The 16,449-nt window shown below is 34.6% G+C and overlaps 1 protein-coding gene across 1 annotated transcript; it reads left to right on the plus strand.

Annotated features, from left to right (window-relative positions):
- Positions 1 to 8,581: 8,581 nt before the first annotated feature.
- Positions 8,582 to 14,459, plus strand: LOC149784773 (uncharacterized). Its single transcript, XM_089932791.1, has 2 exons — positions 8,582 to 8,839; positions 13,347 to 14,459. Exons 1-2 carry the CDS (start codon positions 8,602 to 8,604, stop codon positions 13,742 to 13,744), a joined length of 636 nt encoding a protein of 211 aa, XP_089788917.1. The 5' UTR covers positions 8,582 to 8,601; the 3' UTR covers positions 13,745 to 14,459.
- Positions 14,460 to 16,449: the final 1,990 nt, after the last annotated feature.

Consider the following 16,449-nt stretch of genomic DNA (forward strand, 5'->3'; position numbering starts at 1 on the left):
TCCAATCTGGCCATTGAACCCACTCATGATATATAAGTATTCATTCTTGTCTTTGCTACCACCCATGATATAAATACCCAGTCTGGTGTTTAAACTCACTCATATAAATATCCAGTCTGGTCTTTGCAACCATCCATGATATAAATATCCAGTCACGTGTTTGAATCCATGATATATACACATCCAATCTGGCCATTGAACCCACTCATGATATATAAGTATTCATTCTTGTCTTTGCTACCACCCATGATATAAATACCCAGTCTGGTGTTTAAACTCACTCATATAAATATCCAGTCTGGTCTTTGCAACCATCCATGATATAAATATCCAGTCAGGTGTTTGAATCCATGATATATACACATCCAGTCTGGTGTTTGAACCCATTCATAATATAGATATATCCAATCCAGTTATTGAACCCACTCATGATATACAAGTATTCATTCTGGTCTTTGCAACCACCCATGATATAAATATCCAGTCTGTTGTTTGAATCCAAGATATATACACATCCAGTCTGGAGTCTGAATCCTTGATATATACACATCCAGTCTGTTGTTTGAACCGACTCATGATATAAAAGTATCCAATCTGGTCATTGAACCGACTCATGATATATAAGTATCAATTCTGGTATTTGCAATTACCCACAATATAAATATCCAGTCTGGTGTTTAAACTCACTCATATAAATATCCAGTCTGATGTTTAAGCTCACTCATATAAATATCCAGTCTGGTGTTTAAACTCACTCATATAAATGTCCAGTCTGGTGTTTAAACTCACTCATACAAATGTCCAGTCTGGTGTTTAAACTCAACTCTGGTGTTGTCTTATTTAAATGAGTGACAGACAGACAGACAGACAGACAGACAGATGAATGGACAGCCAAAAACCAATATATCTCTTTGGGTCAAGACCTATATATGAGGGGACGAGTGATGAATGGACAGCTGACAATTGATCTATCTTTCCTTTGGTAGAGACCTAAATATGAGTGCAATATATGCAATGGTTAGGTATATATTATATTGCAACAAACATTTCAACCTTAAAATCAACTACTCTTGATGATCTTGCTGTATGAGAAACTGAGTACGGCTTCAGCTAGAATGGGAGAGATAAAATCTGACTGAGTAACTGTGAATGAAGTATGTGAACAGAATGAAAGATGTGGTCCAAATACCCCAACCAATTTCCTTGCAGATGGCCATATTAAAAATGTACACTGTTACTTGACATAAATTGATTTTCATGGGGCAAAGAACTGTGAGGCTCCTGTTTTTACTTCAAGTAAAAAATGTATGTCCCACTTATAAAATGTCCTAAGATGGTCCACTCATCTTTCTTTTCTTACTGCTAAGCACTGACTACAATTAATACCATATATGGTAAAAAAAAATTCTTTATTCACATATGAATGATATGCTATTGTCTAATATGGTAATTAATGATTTTGTAAGATTAAAGTTCTTTCACAGACCAAATGGTCTCCACAAGTGTTAACTGTTAAGATAACTTTTATTAAAAGGGCTACCATATTACTGAGCTGATTCAGAATGAAATTATGCATTCATGTTAGGGAAAATACAATATTGTCAAAATGTAAATACACAGTTCCAGAATGTCAACATATACAAATCTGAAATAGTTGTAGTTGTTGTTGTTGTTGTTGTATGGTTTAACACCATTTTTCAGCACACGATAGGATATACATGGCAGCCAGTATTAATGGTGGAGGAAGAACCCGGGAAATCCCCAGAAAGAACCACCGACCCTCGAGAAGTTACTGGCAAGCTTTCTCACATACCCACATTGGCCGAATCCGAGACTTGAACCCATGCAGACAGAGGTGAGATGGCAGTGATCCGTAACAGAGAGCGCTTTAGACCACTCGGCCACTCGGGGCCCCCCAAATAGTTATCTCTCTTTGATTATAATTACCTGGAATGGGAGGGTGGTGATGGTAAATTATAATATGGTGAAAAAACCTTTGTTTGGATTAACATAAGTGGAAAAAACATTCTATTCTCTTGTTCAAGAATAAAAAAGTGAAAAAGATCATAGCTGTCAATCAGATTGTATTAAGAGCTGGAACTTTTAGGTGTTTTAAGAACAGTATGGATTGCAGATTGGGTGGGGTGGGGTGGGAGTTCCTTAGAAGGTGTTCTCCTTTAAAGCTAAAATTTGTGGAAATTTAGTACAATGCATAAATAAAATGACAGATCCTTAAATTTCCTCCATTAAGATATCATGAGTTTAATGTCATTTTTCAATACATAATAAGCTTTACATAGTGGCCATTATAACTGGAGAGGAAAGAACCCAGGAAAGCTCCGTTAGGAATCACTGACTTACGGGAAGCTATTAGCATGCTTTCTCACAGATCCACATTGGTCAAGACTGAGACTTGAACCCTTGTGGAGAGAGATGAGATGGCAGTGATTGATAATAGCAAGTGCTTAGACCACTTCAGCCACATTGGCCCCTCCCTCTGTGAGACAGCATTGCATTGACTGGTCCACTACAAGGCTAGATGGAAATTAGGGTACAAAATGATTACGATGTTTTAAAATGATACAATGTATGGCTCATGTGCAAAATCTGAACATAATTCATCATACTGGTAATGAAAGAAATAATGAGAAATGATTTTTCTTAAGATCAATCTGAGATAATCATGTTTAGTTAATGTAGGCCTTGTCATCACAACACATACAAGTAATTCAAAATTATAACATGCAACAGTAGAAGTATTAATATCATTTAAAGTGTTACAGACACATACTTTTCTATCATTTAATGTGTTACAGGCACCTACTTTTCCATCTTTTAAAGTGTTACCAACACTTACTCTTCTATCATTTCAAGTGTTACTGACACCTACTTTTCCATCTTTTAAAGTGTTACCAGCACCTACTTTTCCATCTTTTAAGGTGTTACCAACACCTACTCTTCTATCATTTCAAGTGTTACTGACACATACTTTTCTATCATACATTATCAATCTGTACATGAGAATCAGCAAAATGCAAGGAACTTTCTTATGGAAATATCACTTTAATTGGTTTGAATCTATATCTGAAAATCAAAGGCACAAATTTGCAATGCCTAATGATGGTGCTGCCCACTTGCGCAAGCTGATCACAGCATGCATATATCGGATGAAACATAACAGAAGTTTTACTAAGTATCACCTGGCATGACTGTATTGAATAGAATACATTGCGATCTCAAAGTACTGAGAGGTCATATAGAGGTTTATTTTGAATATAATGTGATGCCATCCAACATGTCATTAAGTAAAGGTTAATGTCATAGGTATGAAATAAGTAGTTGATTGGTGTGATTTAAAAAAATGAATTGGGCATAAATGTGTTGAATACGGGCAACTGGAAAAATAAGGTTGAATGTTAAACGATTTCACAAATCAGTTCAAGTGGGTGGGGAAAAGTGGCAATCAAGTGCTGTCCATAAGTTGGCAATGATTACAACTTAAAACTCTGCACTTAAGCATTTAAAAAAAAAACCCACTTTAAATGCTTTCATTCAGGCAAGAGTGGATAGCTTCCTGGAACTAAACCTAACGAATTCACAGTACAGTATTTGTAGTAAGGGTGTAGATACCATTTCGCGGCAGTGGCTGCTGTAATTGTCTAAAAAACGTGGCTTTTAAAGACATTGCAGTAGGTGCGCTCAACCTAGTCACTAAACTGCTAAAGGCATTTAATACATGCAAAACAAATTCAAAGGTTATATAAATCTAACCCTTTCTACACAGTAAGAAAACCTGAAATCGATGGTAAATGATGCAATCTTGTCACGTAAGTTTCTGTCCACTTTACACTGTTAGTCCATTATATGCATTCTGTGTATGAAATTTATGCGTACATTTCATAATTCTTAATTTGAAATTAGGCAGTTTACATTTTATTCTTAATAAAATGCACAAACTTGTGCTCAAAACACTTTTCACAGTACTGAAGACAGCCATATTATACTGGTTCTCTGCCATTGAAATTTAATTATATTGAAAAGAACCGGGAACCATGCTAAGCCGCCAAATAGTCTGGTTCTTGGATATATATCTTATAGAACAGGGGTATCGGATGTTGCATGCAAAGAACGTGGATATGTATTAATGCGCGAAGCTGCTGTACTGTATTCCGAATGAGGAATGTGAGCCGAATTTTGTTGGCTCAGGAGCAGACGACAAGAATTGGAGAGTGCAGAAGTTTTCATGGAGGCAGGAACTTTTATTGAAATAGTCAGGGTAGTATATACATGTAATGTTAAGTAGCAGGTGCAAATTTCTGAAAATAAGATATTTCATTATCATTTAATCTTATTTTCTAAAAATATTGCTTTAAATGCCATAGGTACTGTAGGAATGCTTGTTTCCGTCGTAAACTTTAAAACTATTGAAAACACCCACTCCCACTAATTTGTAGAAGAGGAGTTGGTGTTATCATTAACTTCCAATTTTGCTGAGAGAAACGAGTGCCTGTACCGAATTCAGATCATATATGCTTTTTTCTTCCCCCCCCCTCCCCGTTTGTGTCGTTTCAGTCGGAACGTTAATATATCTTTTTAAATACTTTATATTTTTAAAAGAAAATGCTGACAAGAGGGTTATTGTTTTTCTTCTCTTTTTACACAAAATAGGTTCGTCCTTAAAAAATAAAGTCGAATTTAAATTTACTGTTTTACCTGCACATGATTTGGTTTAATTATTTTACCTGACAACAACTACAGCTTGAATTCTGTGTATGTGAAACACGTATCTCCGTGTCTTCCGATTTTGACTGAGTGCTTGAATCATAATTAGGGCAGGTCTTTTGATAAGGTTTGGCTTTGAGGCAAATATCATGTGTCCGTAAATTTGTCTTTTCATATCCATCCAGCAAGTATATCAGGTATGCGTTGTTATAAGATGGGGACTTCGATCATTTGCAATATATAGCCCATGGGCTAAATCAAGCTAAAAATGAACACCAGGGCTTATTTCGGTTTCATATATTAATTTGTCTTTTCATGTACTGTAGGCGTATATATGGTTATATGGTGGGGATCTCATTAGTTTTCAAGTTATGGTGCAGGGTCAAACATTTCATAAGAGTAGGCTGGCTTCTGTGGTCAAAATAAGTTGCATGCATTAATCATAATTTTCATCCCCAACTCTTGTACACATGGTTGTATGGTGCTAGCCTCAACAGTTTTAAAATTGTGATACAAAGGTAGGTATTGATCTTCCGTGCAAACTGATGTGTAAATTTATATTTAATGCCGAGTAAGTGTGCATTATGGGCGTCGCCAAAGAAATCGCAATAGTTTCTATTATATTGACCAAGGGGATACGTTTTCTTGAGGGTGGGGATAGACTGACTCCGTGTTATCTTCTCAAGTGGTTTCTACTGATTGATCACATACGGCAATTTTCAGGAGTTACTTGAAATTTATGTAAAATCACCTCTACCCCTTTAGCCCTACCATACTCGGGGCAGGGTATTTTTATTTTTATGCTAAAACGTAATGGCTACAGTAATCCGAGTTTCTTGTGACCCTTCCCTCTATATATTTGATATCTCGGCATTTATGTTAACGCATATCATGGCTTCAATAGCATTAGTTGTAGTTGCAGAACATTACAATTTAGCAACTAAACTAATAGTGATAATAATAATACAAATAATACAACTGTTGCAACAATGATGGTGGTGGCTAAAATACGAAAACAATTACTTTTCTGAGCATGATTTATCTTTCATGCTCCTTTTCAAAATATTGCCAGGTGATAAAAACAAACGGGATTGTGCAATTAGTATAATATAGTAATAATAGAAATAATACGACTATTACGATAATGGTGGTGGTGACTAAATTTACGACACTGGGCCATTCTTTTAGGTCAGAAATAGATATACCAATGTGTACATGTTTATTTTTGCATTGTTTACTAAAAGTATATATGTCTGTATTTTGTTTATTTCGTATGCTGATATGTGTCTCTCTTTTATCCACAGGCGGCCGTGAACCCTACTACAATGGCGTTGTGGTGACAGAAGACACGTTGCTGGTCATAGACAAGAATGCGTGGAATCTCCAGATTTACAATCGACATGACGGTAAACTGTGTACATCACACAAACTGGAGTCCTATCCCATGGGTGTCTGTCTTATTAGCAAGACTGAAGTTGCTGTGTGTCTGTGGAACAGTGAGATTGTAATCCTGTCATTGAAATCTGTAGATGACGTAAAACGGGTCAAAACATTAAATGTAAGGACAGGAATTTATGAATGTCATTCAGTGGCAAAATTGAATTCAGACAAACTCGTTGTCAGCGGTAGGAAATGGGACGACATGTTGTACTGGTGTGTTGTAAACCTTACAGATGGAAGTGTAGACTCAACTCACAAGGTCTGTAAAGGGGATGGTGATACTCACTTGTCCATTAAACACAACACAGTCTACATCTCGTGTGACACTAATGACGACACTACTAGAGGTGTGTATGCATATGATATTTTTAATCCACACACACACAAGTTTCTGTATCAACACCAGGAAATAGAAATACCGTGGTCGATAATGGCTGACAGGGATTATGTGTACGTGTGTGACAGGGACTCTAACAGAATTCATCAGCTGACAGACAGCGGTCAACTAGTGACCATACACACAGTGACATTAGATCCCAATGAAATATTCTATGATGACCAGCATGGAGTACTTTACACCACAAGCTATTACAGTAATGTGATTACTCTCTACAGACTGGAATATTCACATCAGACAGGTAATTCCATTTTATTTTATATCACACGACAACGAAAACTAAATATTTTATTTATTTACAATTCCTAATTCACATTTGGATAGTAAATCTTAAGTTATACATATTACAATTAGAACCTAATTGTAAAGACAAACAGTTTAAAATATGTAAAATGAAATTAAAGTGTAATATATATATTTTTTTTATTCTCCAGTGTGTAAACTCGAAGTGACGTTCGTCAAACATCATCATTTTTATTGATTTTGACTGAAAATATAATAATAGTTGTTGTTTTAAAATTTAATACCAATATAGTTGTACCAAATTCAATTCATTCATGATTGCTAAGCTATCTGCACTTTAGTTCTTACTATCCAATTTCATATAAAAAATTTAATTCTCTATGGACTGTCGCAATGGCGGCTGGCTAGCTAGCGTTCAGCATTACCAGTGCGGGGCAATACACGGTTTTTTTTTTGTCCAGTAGGGGGCGCTTTCGTTGAGAAGCCATTTGCACGCGACGGTCAATCCGGGTTACACCGGAAAGCACTCTTGGGTTACAGCGTCTAAAATTCCGCGTTTCTCATGTTCTCGCAGGTTGCATAATCTCGCGGTGTTGGATATTTCCGTTTTACATAGACACTTGCACAATCTGCTTTTCGTTTCTAACAAATTCTTTTAATAATGTTTTCTTTTTGTGAAAATAAATAAGAAACTTATTGACCAATAGAAGACGTATCAGATATCTACTGTTCCTCAAACGATTATTTATAGAAATCTCCATCTTGTCATGCCGAAGCCGAATATGAATGGCGCATTCATATTCCGGATGATGTAGGAATAATTAAACGAACTCCTTCAATTTAATGTCCGATTGATGAGTGTAATTTGGTTTGGAAAACTGATCACTCTTGGTTATTTTCACTTCCGCTTGGAAATTCCATGATTTTAAAAGTTAAAACAAGACCAAACAAAACACAAAAAACAAACACAAAAACATGCTGACAACTTGTATTCTTTATATAATTGTTTTATATTTTATAATTTTTTAAATACATGTTTATATCCTGGTATTCCCTACTCTGGCAATATTCACCGATCAATTTTAAAAGTGCTTAAGTTAGGTCACTTTGAATTAATTTAAGCCTTTTTTTGCAGGAAATGAATCAGTCATTTTGTTCAGCTGTTGCTTTATATGATGCTTGATTTCCATAATTATAGCATGTAAACAGAGTTACAGTACACGAATGCATGCCAGCATGCTCTACATTATACATGTTGCAAATGCAAACATGTTCACACGTACCAGTTACTTTTTTTAGAAGCACTTAATTGTAGAGCAGACTCTTACTAGTGCTGCCAGGTTTATGTTTTATAAATATATCACAGTTTTAATCAGATTGTAGATTTAAATGTTTGGATTAATTTTTTTTTATATGTTTACTAAATTGAACACCAATAAACTGTGGTGAGCTTTTATGACAATAGATTTGTGAATGTTGCACAAGTCTCCAGTGTATTAACATGAATAACTTTGATGGCGTACATTGAAATTACACTCTGATCAGTGTTTCCCTTTACACTCATTTGTGCTTTAGAGACCCCCAAATTTTTTATTTCACCCCCATTTTTGGTACCAAAGTTTGTTTTTTACTCAGTCTGACCCCCAGTTTTGACACCAAGATGATTTTTGACTCAGTCTTGCACCTCTAGAGGATAGACTGTCTGATGTTTTGGGTAGTCATTATTTTTCAATTTGCCTCAATGTTAACAGTAAAAATAATCCATTACATGCACAGGTGTTCCAGTAGAAATTCAGAACATGGATGAGAGATCCATCCAACTTTTTGAAGATGCTCTAAAAGATGGAAAGGAAACTATATACAGCATAAGACTTATGGTTGTCGGACACATGGGTGTAGGGAAGACAACCCTGGTCAAACGTCTTCTTGGAGAGGAAGTGAACATTTCTGAGAGATGTAGTACAGAGGGCATAGATGTCTATGTCAACTGCTGTGATGTTTCTTTATCGACCTGTGAATGGATGAGGCGAGAAAAAGGTATGTGGGCATACAAATATAAAATATATACATTTCTCTATTTATTCACATACCAGGAGGTGAAATGTATTGTGCTGTGCTGACATCTGTCCATTCATCTCTGTTTTGTTTTGGCACAGTAACCTACATGTTTTAATTTCAGGATGAAAAAGATGTAGCATCAGAGTCTAGAGTTGAAGGTTACAGCGACTAAAAGAAGGGAATTTCCTACACAATTAGCAATGACAGATTTTCAAGATGGTCACCACGATGACTATACTAGAGATCTGATCTGTACCATTTTCATTTAGGACTAACTAAGTGTTATCAAAAGTCCCATACTCATAGCTGCCAACCCTCAGGATTTTGGCGTGAATTTCATGACTTTTCCAGTGATTCACGAATTCACGCCACATGCAAAAAAATCATGAATTCCCCAATTCTCAATTATTTTAAATCTTTAATAAAATAACCAATTTCCCGTTAAGCGCTAGTCATGATATCAGCAGTTGCCGAAACGGTCTGGTACTGCGGTATTAGTGGAACTATGGCTAATTGATACAGTTGGCCCGGTAGCAAGCATTTTAGCGGATTTTAATCTGGATTTATAAGTGTAGTTTTACAAATTCTTTTGAGAGAAACTGGGGCCTAACCAGAATTTTGCTCTGCACATGTGCTGCAAACACTGATTTGAATTACCATTTGTCACCACATCTTGAAAACACATCTTGAAAATATATCCACCAACAAGGAAAAAGAAAGGTATTATACAAAAAGTGAAGTTTAGTTTGAAATATACCAAAAATTGGCTGTGCATTCAGACATCAAAGACTGATATACATCATGCATTTTTGCACGCAGTGTGCCACAAAGTTTAGCATTGGGCATGGTGGCAGAGACGATGCGAGGAAGCACATTGGTAGCAAAAAGCACAAAAAACACGCAGAAGATTTCAGCTCTCGATGGAAGACCTACAAGCTACCAACGCTGAAGCATTGTTGAGTTTTCTTGTTGAACACAATCTACCTTTATCAGCTGGAGACCATGCTAAACATTTGTTCCGACAAACATTCCCGTTCTCGAAGATCGCTTCATGAATTCATGTCAAAATTCACTAATTTGTATCCCTATTTTCAGTAATTGCCAGGAGGGTTGGCAGCTATGCATACTAGAGATCTGATCAGTATCATTTTCATTTAGGACCAACTAGTCATTATCAAGCACCTTAGTGAAAAACCTATGGTGATATGGCCAACCATTCAGGAACAGCGATATGAATTTCAAGGTAGCAGCACAAGATTTTTATTCAGAACCAAGTCAGTCATAGGGTGAAGGCATGCTTAAAGTTTCATGTCCATTTTCCAAGTAGTTCAAGCAAATTGTGATGAGAAGCTTGTGTTAATGGATGGATGAATAAAGGACAACATGCCATCCTATTAAGACATCTGATATAGGTCCAATAGAACCAAAAATAGTATTTTGACTTTTTATATCAAAGATGTTGACCATAGGGAATGTATGTCTTGTGATATAGAAGACAATTTTTCTTTTATAAGAAGAGGAAGACGTATATTGATTTCAAATTGAATATGTTTAAGCTGTATCCATCTTGTGTATGAGTGCTTTACATCTGAAGATTATGATAATTTTTACCACCTGGCAGACATATAATATATGAGACTAATGTAAAAGGCTTATATCTAGAGATTTTAATAGTATTTACAACCTGGCAAGCAAATAATATACAATTTATGATCCTTCTGTTATTTCAGGTTCTCTGATTTCTCCTTCTGTGATGTTAACTTGGTTCTCTTTGTGAAAATGGGCACAATAATCCTAGTCTCATTTTGTTCATGTCTATAAAGAGCAGTTACATACCACCTTGGAATTAACATTTTTGTTTGCAGGTGTAACTGTTTTTGCATATGTAAAGGCAGATCTTCAAATTTCCATTGCCAGAGGCTGCAGGGGGAGGGGGTTACATAATTTTTCACATAAAAATGCAAATATCATTAATGAGACTATTCCATTTGGGACTATGAATTGTTATAGAAACTATCAGATAACTTTTCATCTCTGACATGGTAATCTAACTTTTCATGAAACATCCTTTGATTTCATCCTAATTGTTCATCTGTGTTTTTGACAGCTTTCCATGAAATGGTTACCTTTGGCCAAATTATTTGATATTGTTTCAGAGCCTCCCCCTCCCCGGCTGTTATTTTCTTATTTGCTATGAATTTTCAATTTCCAAAACTAAAATAATACATAATTTTTTTTTACTGGGTGGTGGTGGTGGTACTAGGGTCAGGAATGAAAGATAGGGATGGTCGGCCAACCTGAAACATATTTCTTATTGTCTTATGTAAGTCACTACCACTCTTGAAGGAATGATCTGCATTTCTCTATTTAAATGGTGTAGATAATTTCGTTCAGGTATACAAAAAAAAGAAAAAAAAACAATAGATGATGGTAAGCTGTGTCATGCTAGGGCACAAATCATGAGTTGTCAAAATATAACTTGGAAGGTTATGTTGCCCATGACATTTTGGAGAAGGCTGTTCAGAACATCAGCTTAAACTTGCTACAAGGGATATCGTGAAGTAAAAACTGCAGCTTTATGACAGTTGAAACAGTCCTCTTAAACATATATTACTTCTCCCAAAAGAGATTTTCTGCAGGGCTGATGGATATATTTGTGAGAAGACCTTGCTGGTCAGTGTAACAATTTTTATTGAATCAACTGCTGCAATTTATGTAATTTGTAAAGACAATTTATTTCTCTGTTCTAGTTTAATGAGTATGAAAGTAATTAATATTAACTGGTTGTTGTTTGTGGTTTAGCGTCATGTTTCAGTGTATGATATACTATGCTGTTATGTATATTTTATTTAATTTATATCTGATTTAATTGTAATTTTTAAAAAAAAATTATTTTAAATTTCATTATATGTCAAAATAATGTAATATTTTTTTACTAGGAATTTTATATTTTCCAGAAATTAGTTTCACCTTAGAGTTAATCGTAAACATTGAACTATGTATCTTATGCTGACCTAGTTCCCGACCTTGATTCAGAAATCACTGTGACAAGTAAACAACTTTTTATTTTTATCTTATTCTTTGAGTAAAATGATTGGTTTTTGTCAAGGTCATAATGGGACTACGTGCTTTTAGACATAAATACTTCTAAAAAAAATTATCCGGGAATGTTTTGAGTTTCAAGTTACTATAATTCCAATTGTTATGAATGTAACGGATTTTCTGCAATATGATTGGATGTAAATGGTCACGTGATACTGATCTGGAATTTTTTACACTTCGATAAATTCTGGGACTACTTTCAGTTTGCAATATAAATAAACATTGCAGACACGTCACTGTGAAACAATTGTTTCGTCTTTTAAATTTTTAATTCGGCAAATAAATATAACTTCTACCCTTTTTTATACATTTTCCAATATTCTTTGATATTCATAGTTGACTATACAATTTAGCATTTGTCTGCTACATAGCCGAGCAAAATGGCCGACTAAGGTGATTTTTCACTGCAATTTTCTACGGAGTTTTTTGAACAATTAGATGACAAGGAATTAAAAGAAATAATAGCAGCGATTGAAGCAGATGAAGATGGATTTGATGATATTGTGATGGATGGTACAAGTGCTGAAGATAAAATCGAACAGAGATTGACAAATTCCCTCACAGAGCACCCCATGACCGCCGTCACCCTAGCCATACATAACAACAACACTAATAGTGTGGGAACTGGGACAGTCGATTTTGAGGCTGCTGATTGAGATACACCAAGATTCAAGAAATTATCTGAGGAGGACTTAAAAGCTATTGAAATAAATCAATACTCAGAGGCTACTAAACGAAACATAAAATGGGGCATTGGCATTTTTAATGGTACATTTTTTAACTTTCTGTATATTTTTGTTTGCTTATTTTCAAACGTGTGTGGGTGTTGGTGGCATGGTGTGAATATGACCACTTATACAAAAATAAAAACAAATATTTATGAGACCATTATTCAAAAGACTGGATAAAGTTTATAAATGTTAATATTACAAGAATAAAATAATCAGATTATTTACATGAAATATCTTTGATGGATAGATTTTGAACATATATAATAACATATCGCATAGTTTGTTGAGATGAAAATGTTTGCATGATATCTCCAACAATGTGACTAACTACCATTGAAAAATGTGTATTATAATTCATAAAGTGATTGTTTTGCTAAGTTAAATAATTTTGGATGTGTAGTCATTAATTTCGATGAAAAAGAAATTACATAACTTTTTGCGTTGCTATTCTTTTTCTCAAGAAATAAATCTTCTGTATAAATTTGAAAGACTTTAATGTTGAAGGATAAAATTAATAATGTCACCATATTACATACATAAATCCCAACCAAAAGTTGACAAATTATGCACAAATTGCAGGACATGTTGTTTTTATGTGTATTTGCCAAGTGTAAGAATTGTATTGCTACGAATATTTTTCTATTTACTTACAGCTTGGTGTATTGAAATTAATGGATACAAACTTGACTTCAACACAATCAGACCAGACGAACTGAGTGGCCACTTAAGAAGGTTCTGTGCTGAGGCCCAACCAAACTTTTTATCATCCAGGGTCACAAAAATGCCAGCCAATAAGGCGCAAGAATATCACAAGAATTCCTTGAAAAATGTTCATGCAGCCATAAACAGATACTTGAAGGACAGTGGAAAAGATATTGACATTGTCAAAGACAAAGAATTCAAAAATGCTAATTCAATGTTAAATGCAAAACTGAAATTGAATTTAAAATCAGGTATTTCAAGGCCAACCCAGCATTACCAAGTAATTTCACTGGAAGAAATAGGAAAAATCAATGCGTATATTCAAAAATTTGACCCTGTTGCCCTTTGATTCAAAAGTTGGTATCTGCTGGCTATTCATTTTCTGACTAGAGGTATAGAATTTCACCATCAACTGACCCCAACTTCCTTAAAATTTGAAAAGGATGAATCTGGAATGGAGTACATGACTCTAAATCATGAAACACTTAAAAAAAACCCACCAAGGTGGTGTTGATGCAAAGCTTGAAGAAATATCAGACAAAAGAATGTATGCAACTGGCACAAACACTTGTCCAGTGAAATCTGTAAAAATTTTCCTTCAGAAATGTGACAAAGCAGCAAAGGCATTATTTACACAATGCAGTAAAGAATCACTAAGATCTCCTGAATTCACTGACAAATGGTATACTTGTGAACCGGTCAAACCAAAGCAATTCTCCTCATTCATGCCAGACATCTGCAAGAATGCAGGAGTGCAACTCTATACTGGTCACTCACTCCGTGCAACAGCAATTCAGGCTATGAGTGATGCTGGGTTTGCAACCAGAAATATTTTGTTTATGACAGACCACAAACATGAAGAGTCTCTAAAAACTTACAGTCGAAGACCTAGCACTGAACAAAAACATTAATTAGTTCAGTTTTGGAAAATATACCTAATGGTGATCAAGCTCTGTCTGTATCAGACCCAAACATGAACCCAACATTCACTTCAGATCAAAGTCAGCAACCATCAATAAAGTCTCCAGTTAGAATTTTGAACACTCTAAGCGCTCAGTCCTTCCAGCACTCCAACACTCAACTATGCAACCAAACAAAATATAGGCTGGTTTTGCGAGCAACTCTACATTTAACAACTGCACATTTAATTTCACATTAAATAAATGAAAGGGTCTTGTCAAGTATTAACGCTCTTGAAAATGATATAAAATGTTACTCCTGTGTAAAATTTATTTAATTATTACCTTTATTTTGGTAAGGAATAATATCATCTTGTTCATATTTCTATGTTGTTCATTGATAAAATTAATAATGATTTATGGCTTGTTTGGAAATTTCATTTAGCACACTTGTTCTATCCCTATCAGTTGTTATCATGAAAGGTCGTTGTCATCTGACATAGCAGATAGGACTGGCTAAAATTAAACAAGAATGTTGTAAATAAACGAAATGTGTTGAAACCACTGGTAGCCATTGCTTCATATGTAAAGCATGGAGTTTCTGAATAAACATAACTAAGACAGTAGTCACATTTCATTTCACATTAGATCACGACATGGATCTTGTTAAGTATTAACACTGTTTAGAATGACATAAAATGTTATTCCTGTATAAAATTTATTACATTTTTACCTTTATTTTAGTAAGGGATAGCATTCACATTGTTCATTGACTAATTCCATAATAATTTCAATTTTCATGTTAGATTGGAAATTTAATTTAGCACACTTGTTCAGTCCGTATCAGCTGTTATTGTGTAAGGTCATGGTCATCTGACGTACCAGATGGGACTGACTAAAATTGAACAAGAATGTTGTAAATAAACGAAATGTGTGGAAACCACTGGTAGCCATTGCTTACAATGTAAAGTATGGATTTTCTGAATAAATGTAACTTTGACAGTAGTCAATATGTTCCTGTGATTCTGTACAGGCTATATATTATGGGTCGATGTGAAGCAGCGAATGAAAGGAAAGTATGCGCTACTTAAATTGGAATGCATTATTGATGGAATAAGTTGATTTGATAGTAGAAAGGATGAAACTGGAATTATAAGGATTTTATTTACTTTGTGAGTGATTAGGTAAAATTTACACATCGATAAATACCCAACCATGATCATTTAATCCTATTATAATCTTTGTTTATAGAGATATTTCTCAGTTGGGGCTTTTTCTTTACACTGGAAAGTGTCTGTTGTGTCAGTTTGGAGTTATTATTTTTATTCAAATTATTTGGATTCTTAAAGATTAATTCTTTTCCTGGAAATATTTGAGTGCTCATGCAGAATTCTTGGACAAAGACATTTATTTAAATTTTATTCTGAAATTCAAACACCAGAATATTATTGAATGTGGGATAAAAAAGAACTGTAGACGATACAGCACCATACTGACTACAGTATACGTCATCACCTTCCATTTTGGATTCTTCGTTGGGACTCAAACTTGAATTCAGTAAAACATTTCATTATTAGGACTTCTAAAATTTAATTCGTGGATTATTCTTGGATTATTTTTGGATTTGATTCTTAAAACCATATGTTATTTTCTTCAATTGTTACAGTGTTTTTTTCCAGGGAAATAAATTATTTGTTACATTTTTCAAAGGTTGTTGTTTTCACTCTTTCTTTTGTTACTTTTTATTCGAGCCTAAACAGGTAACATAAGAGTGCATAACAGTCTGCTTATCTGGTTGAGGAAGAAACTGTAAAATATCATGAGTAGCTACTGACCCAGTGAAGATAATAGCAAGTGTTTTCATACCCACATTGGCTGATATGTAATACACATGACAATAAGGTTTTCTATATTTTCAATGATGTTGAGGTTGATTACAAAATTATTTTAACTAAATTGTAGAGAGATTTGTTATTTCCCACCTGTCACTTTTAAAACAAATGTGGCAGGCAAATATAATACAGGCATAAACATTTTCGGGTACAAGAACGGATAGAAAGTTTAGATTCTGGATGACCATTGGACAGGTGCTGGATGAACAGTGAACAGATTTATGTCCATGCACAAAGAATATAATCCTTTCAGACCTTTAAAT

The sequence above is a fragment of the Sinohyriopsis cumingii genome, chromosome 14 (assembly GCF_028554795.1).
Source record: "Sinohyriopsis cumingii isolate HCF-2022 chromosome 14, ASM2855479v2, whole genome shotgun sequence".
NCBI classification, from domain to species: Eukaryota; Metazoa; Mollusca; class Bivalvia; order Unionida; family Unionidae; genus Sinohyriopsis; species Sinohyriopsis cumingii.

Bases quoted from the DNA above. Each gene is read 5' to 3' on its own strand.
- LOC149784773 (XM_089932791.1), top strand. From the start codon at position 8,602: ATGGATGAGAGATCCATCCAACTTTTTGAAGATGCTCTAAAAGATGGA. The intron at 8,840-13,346 runs GTATGTGGGCAT...ATTTACTTACAG, and splicing joins ATGGATGAGGCGAGAAAAAG to CTTGGTGTATTGAAATTAAT.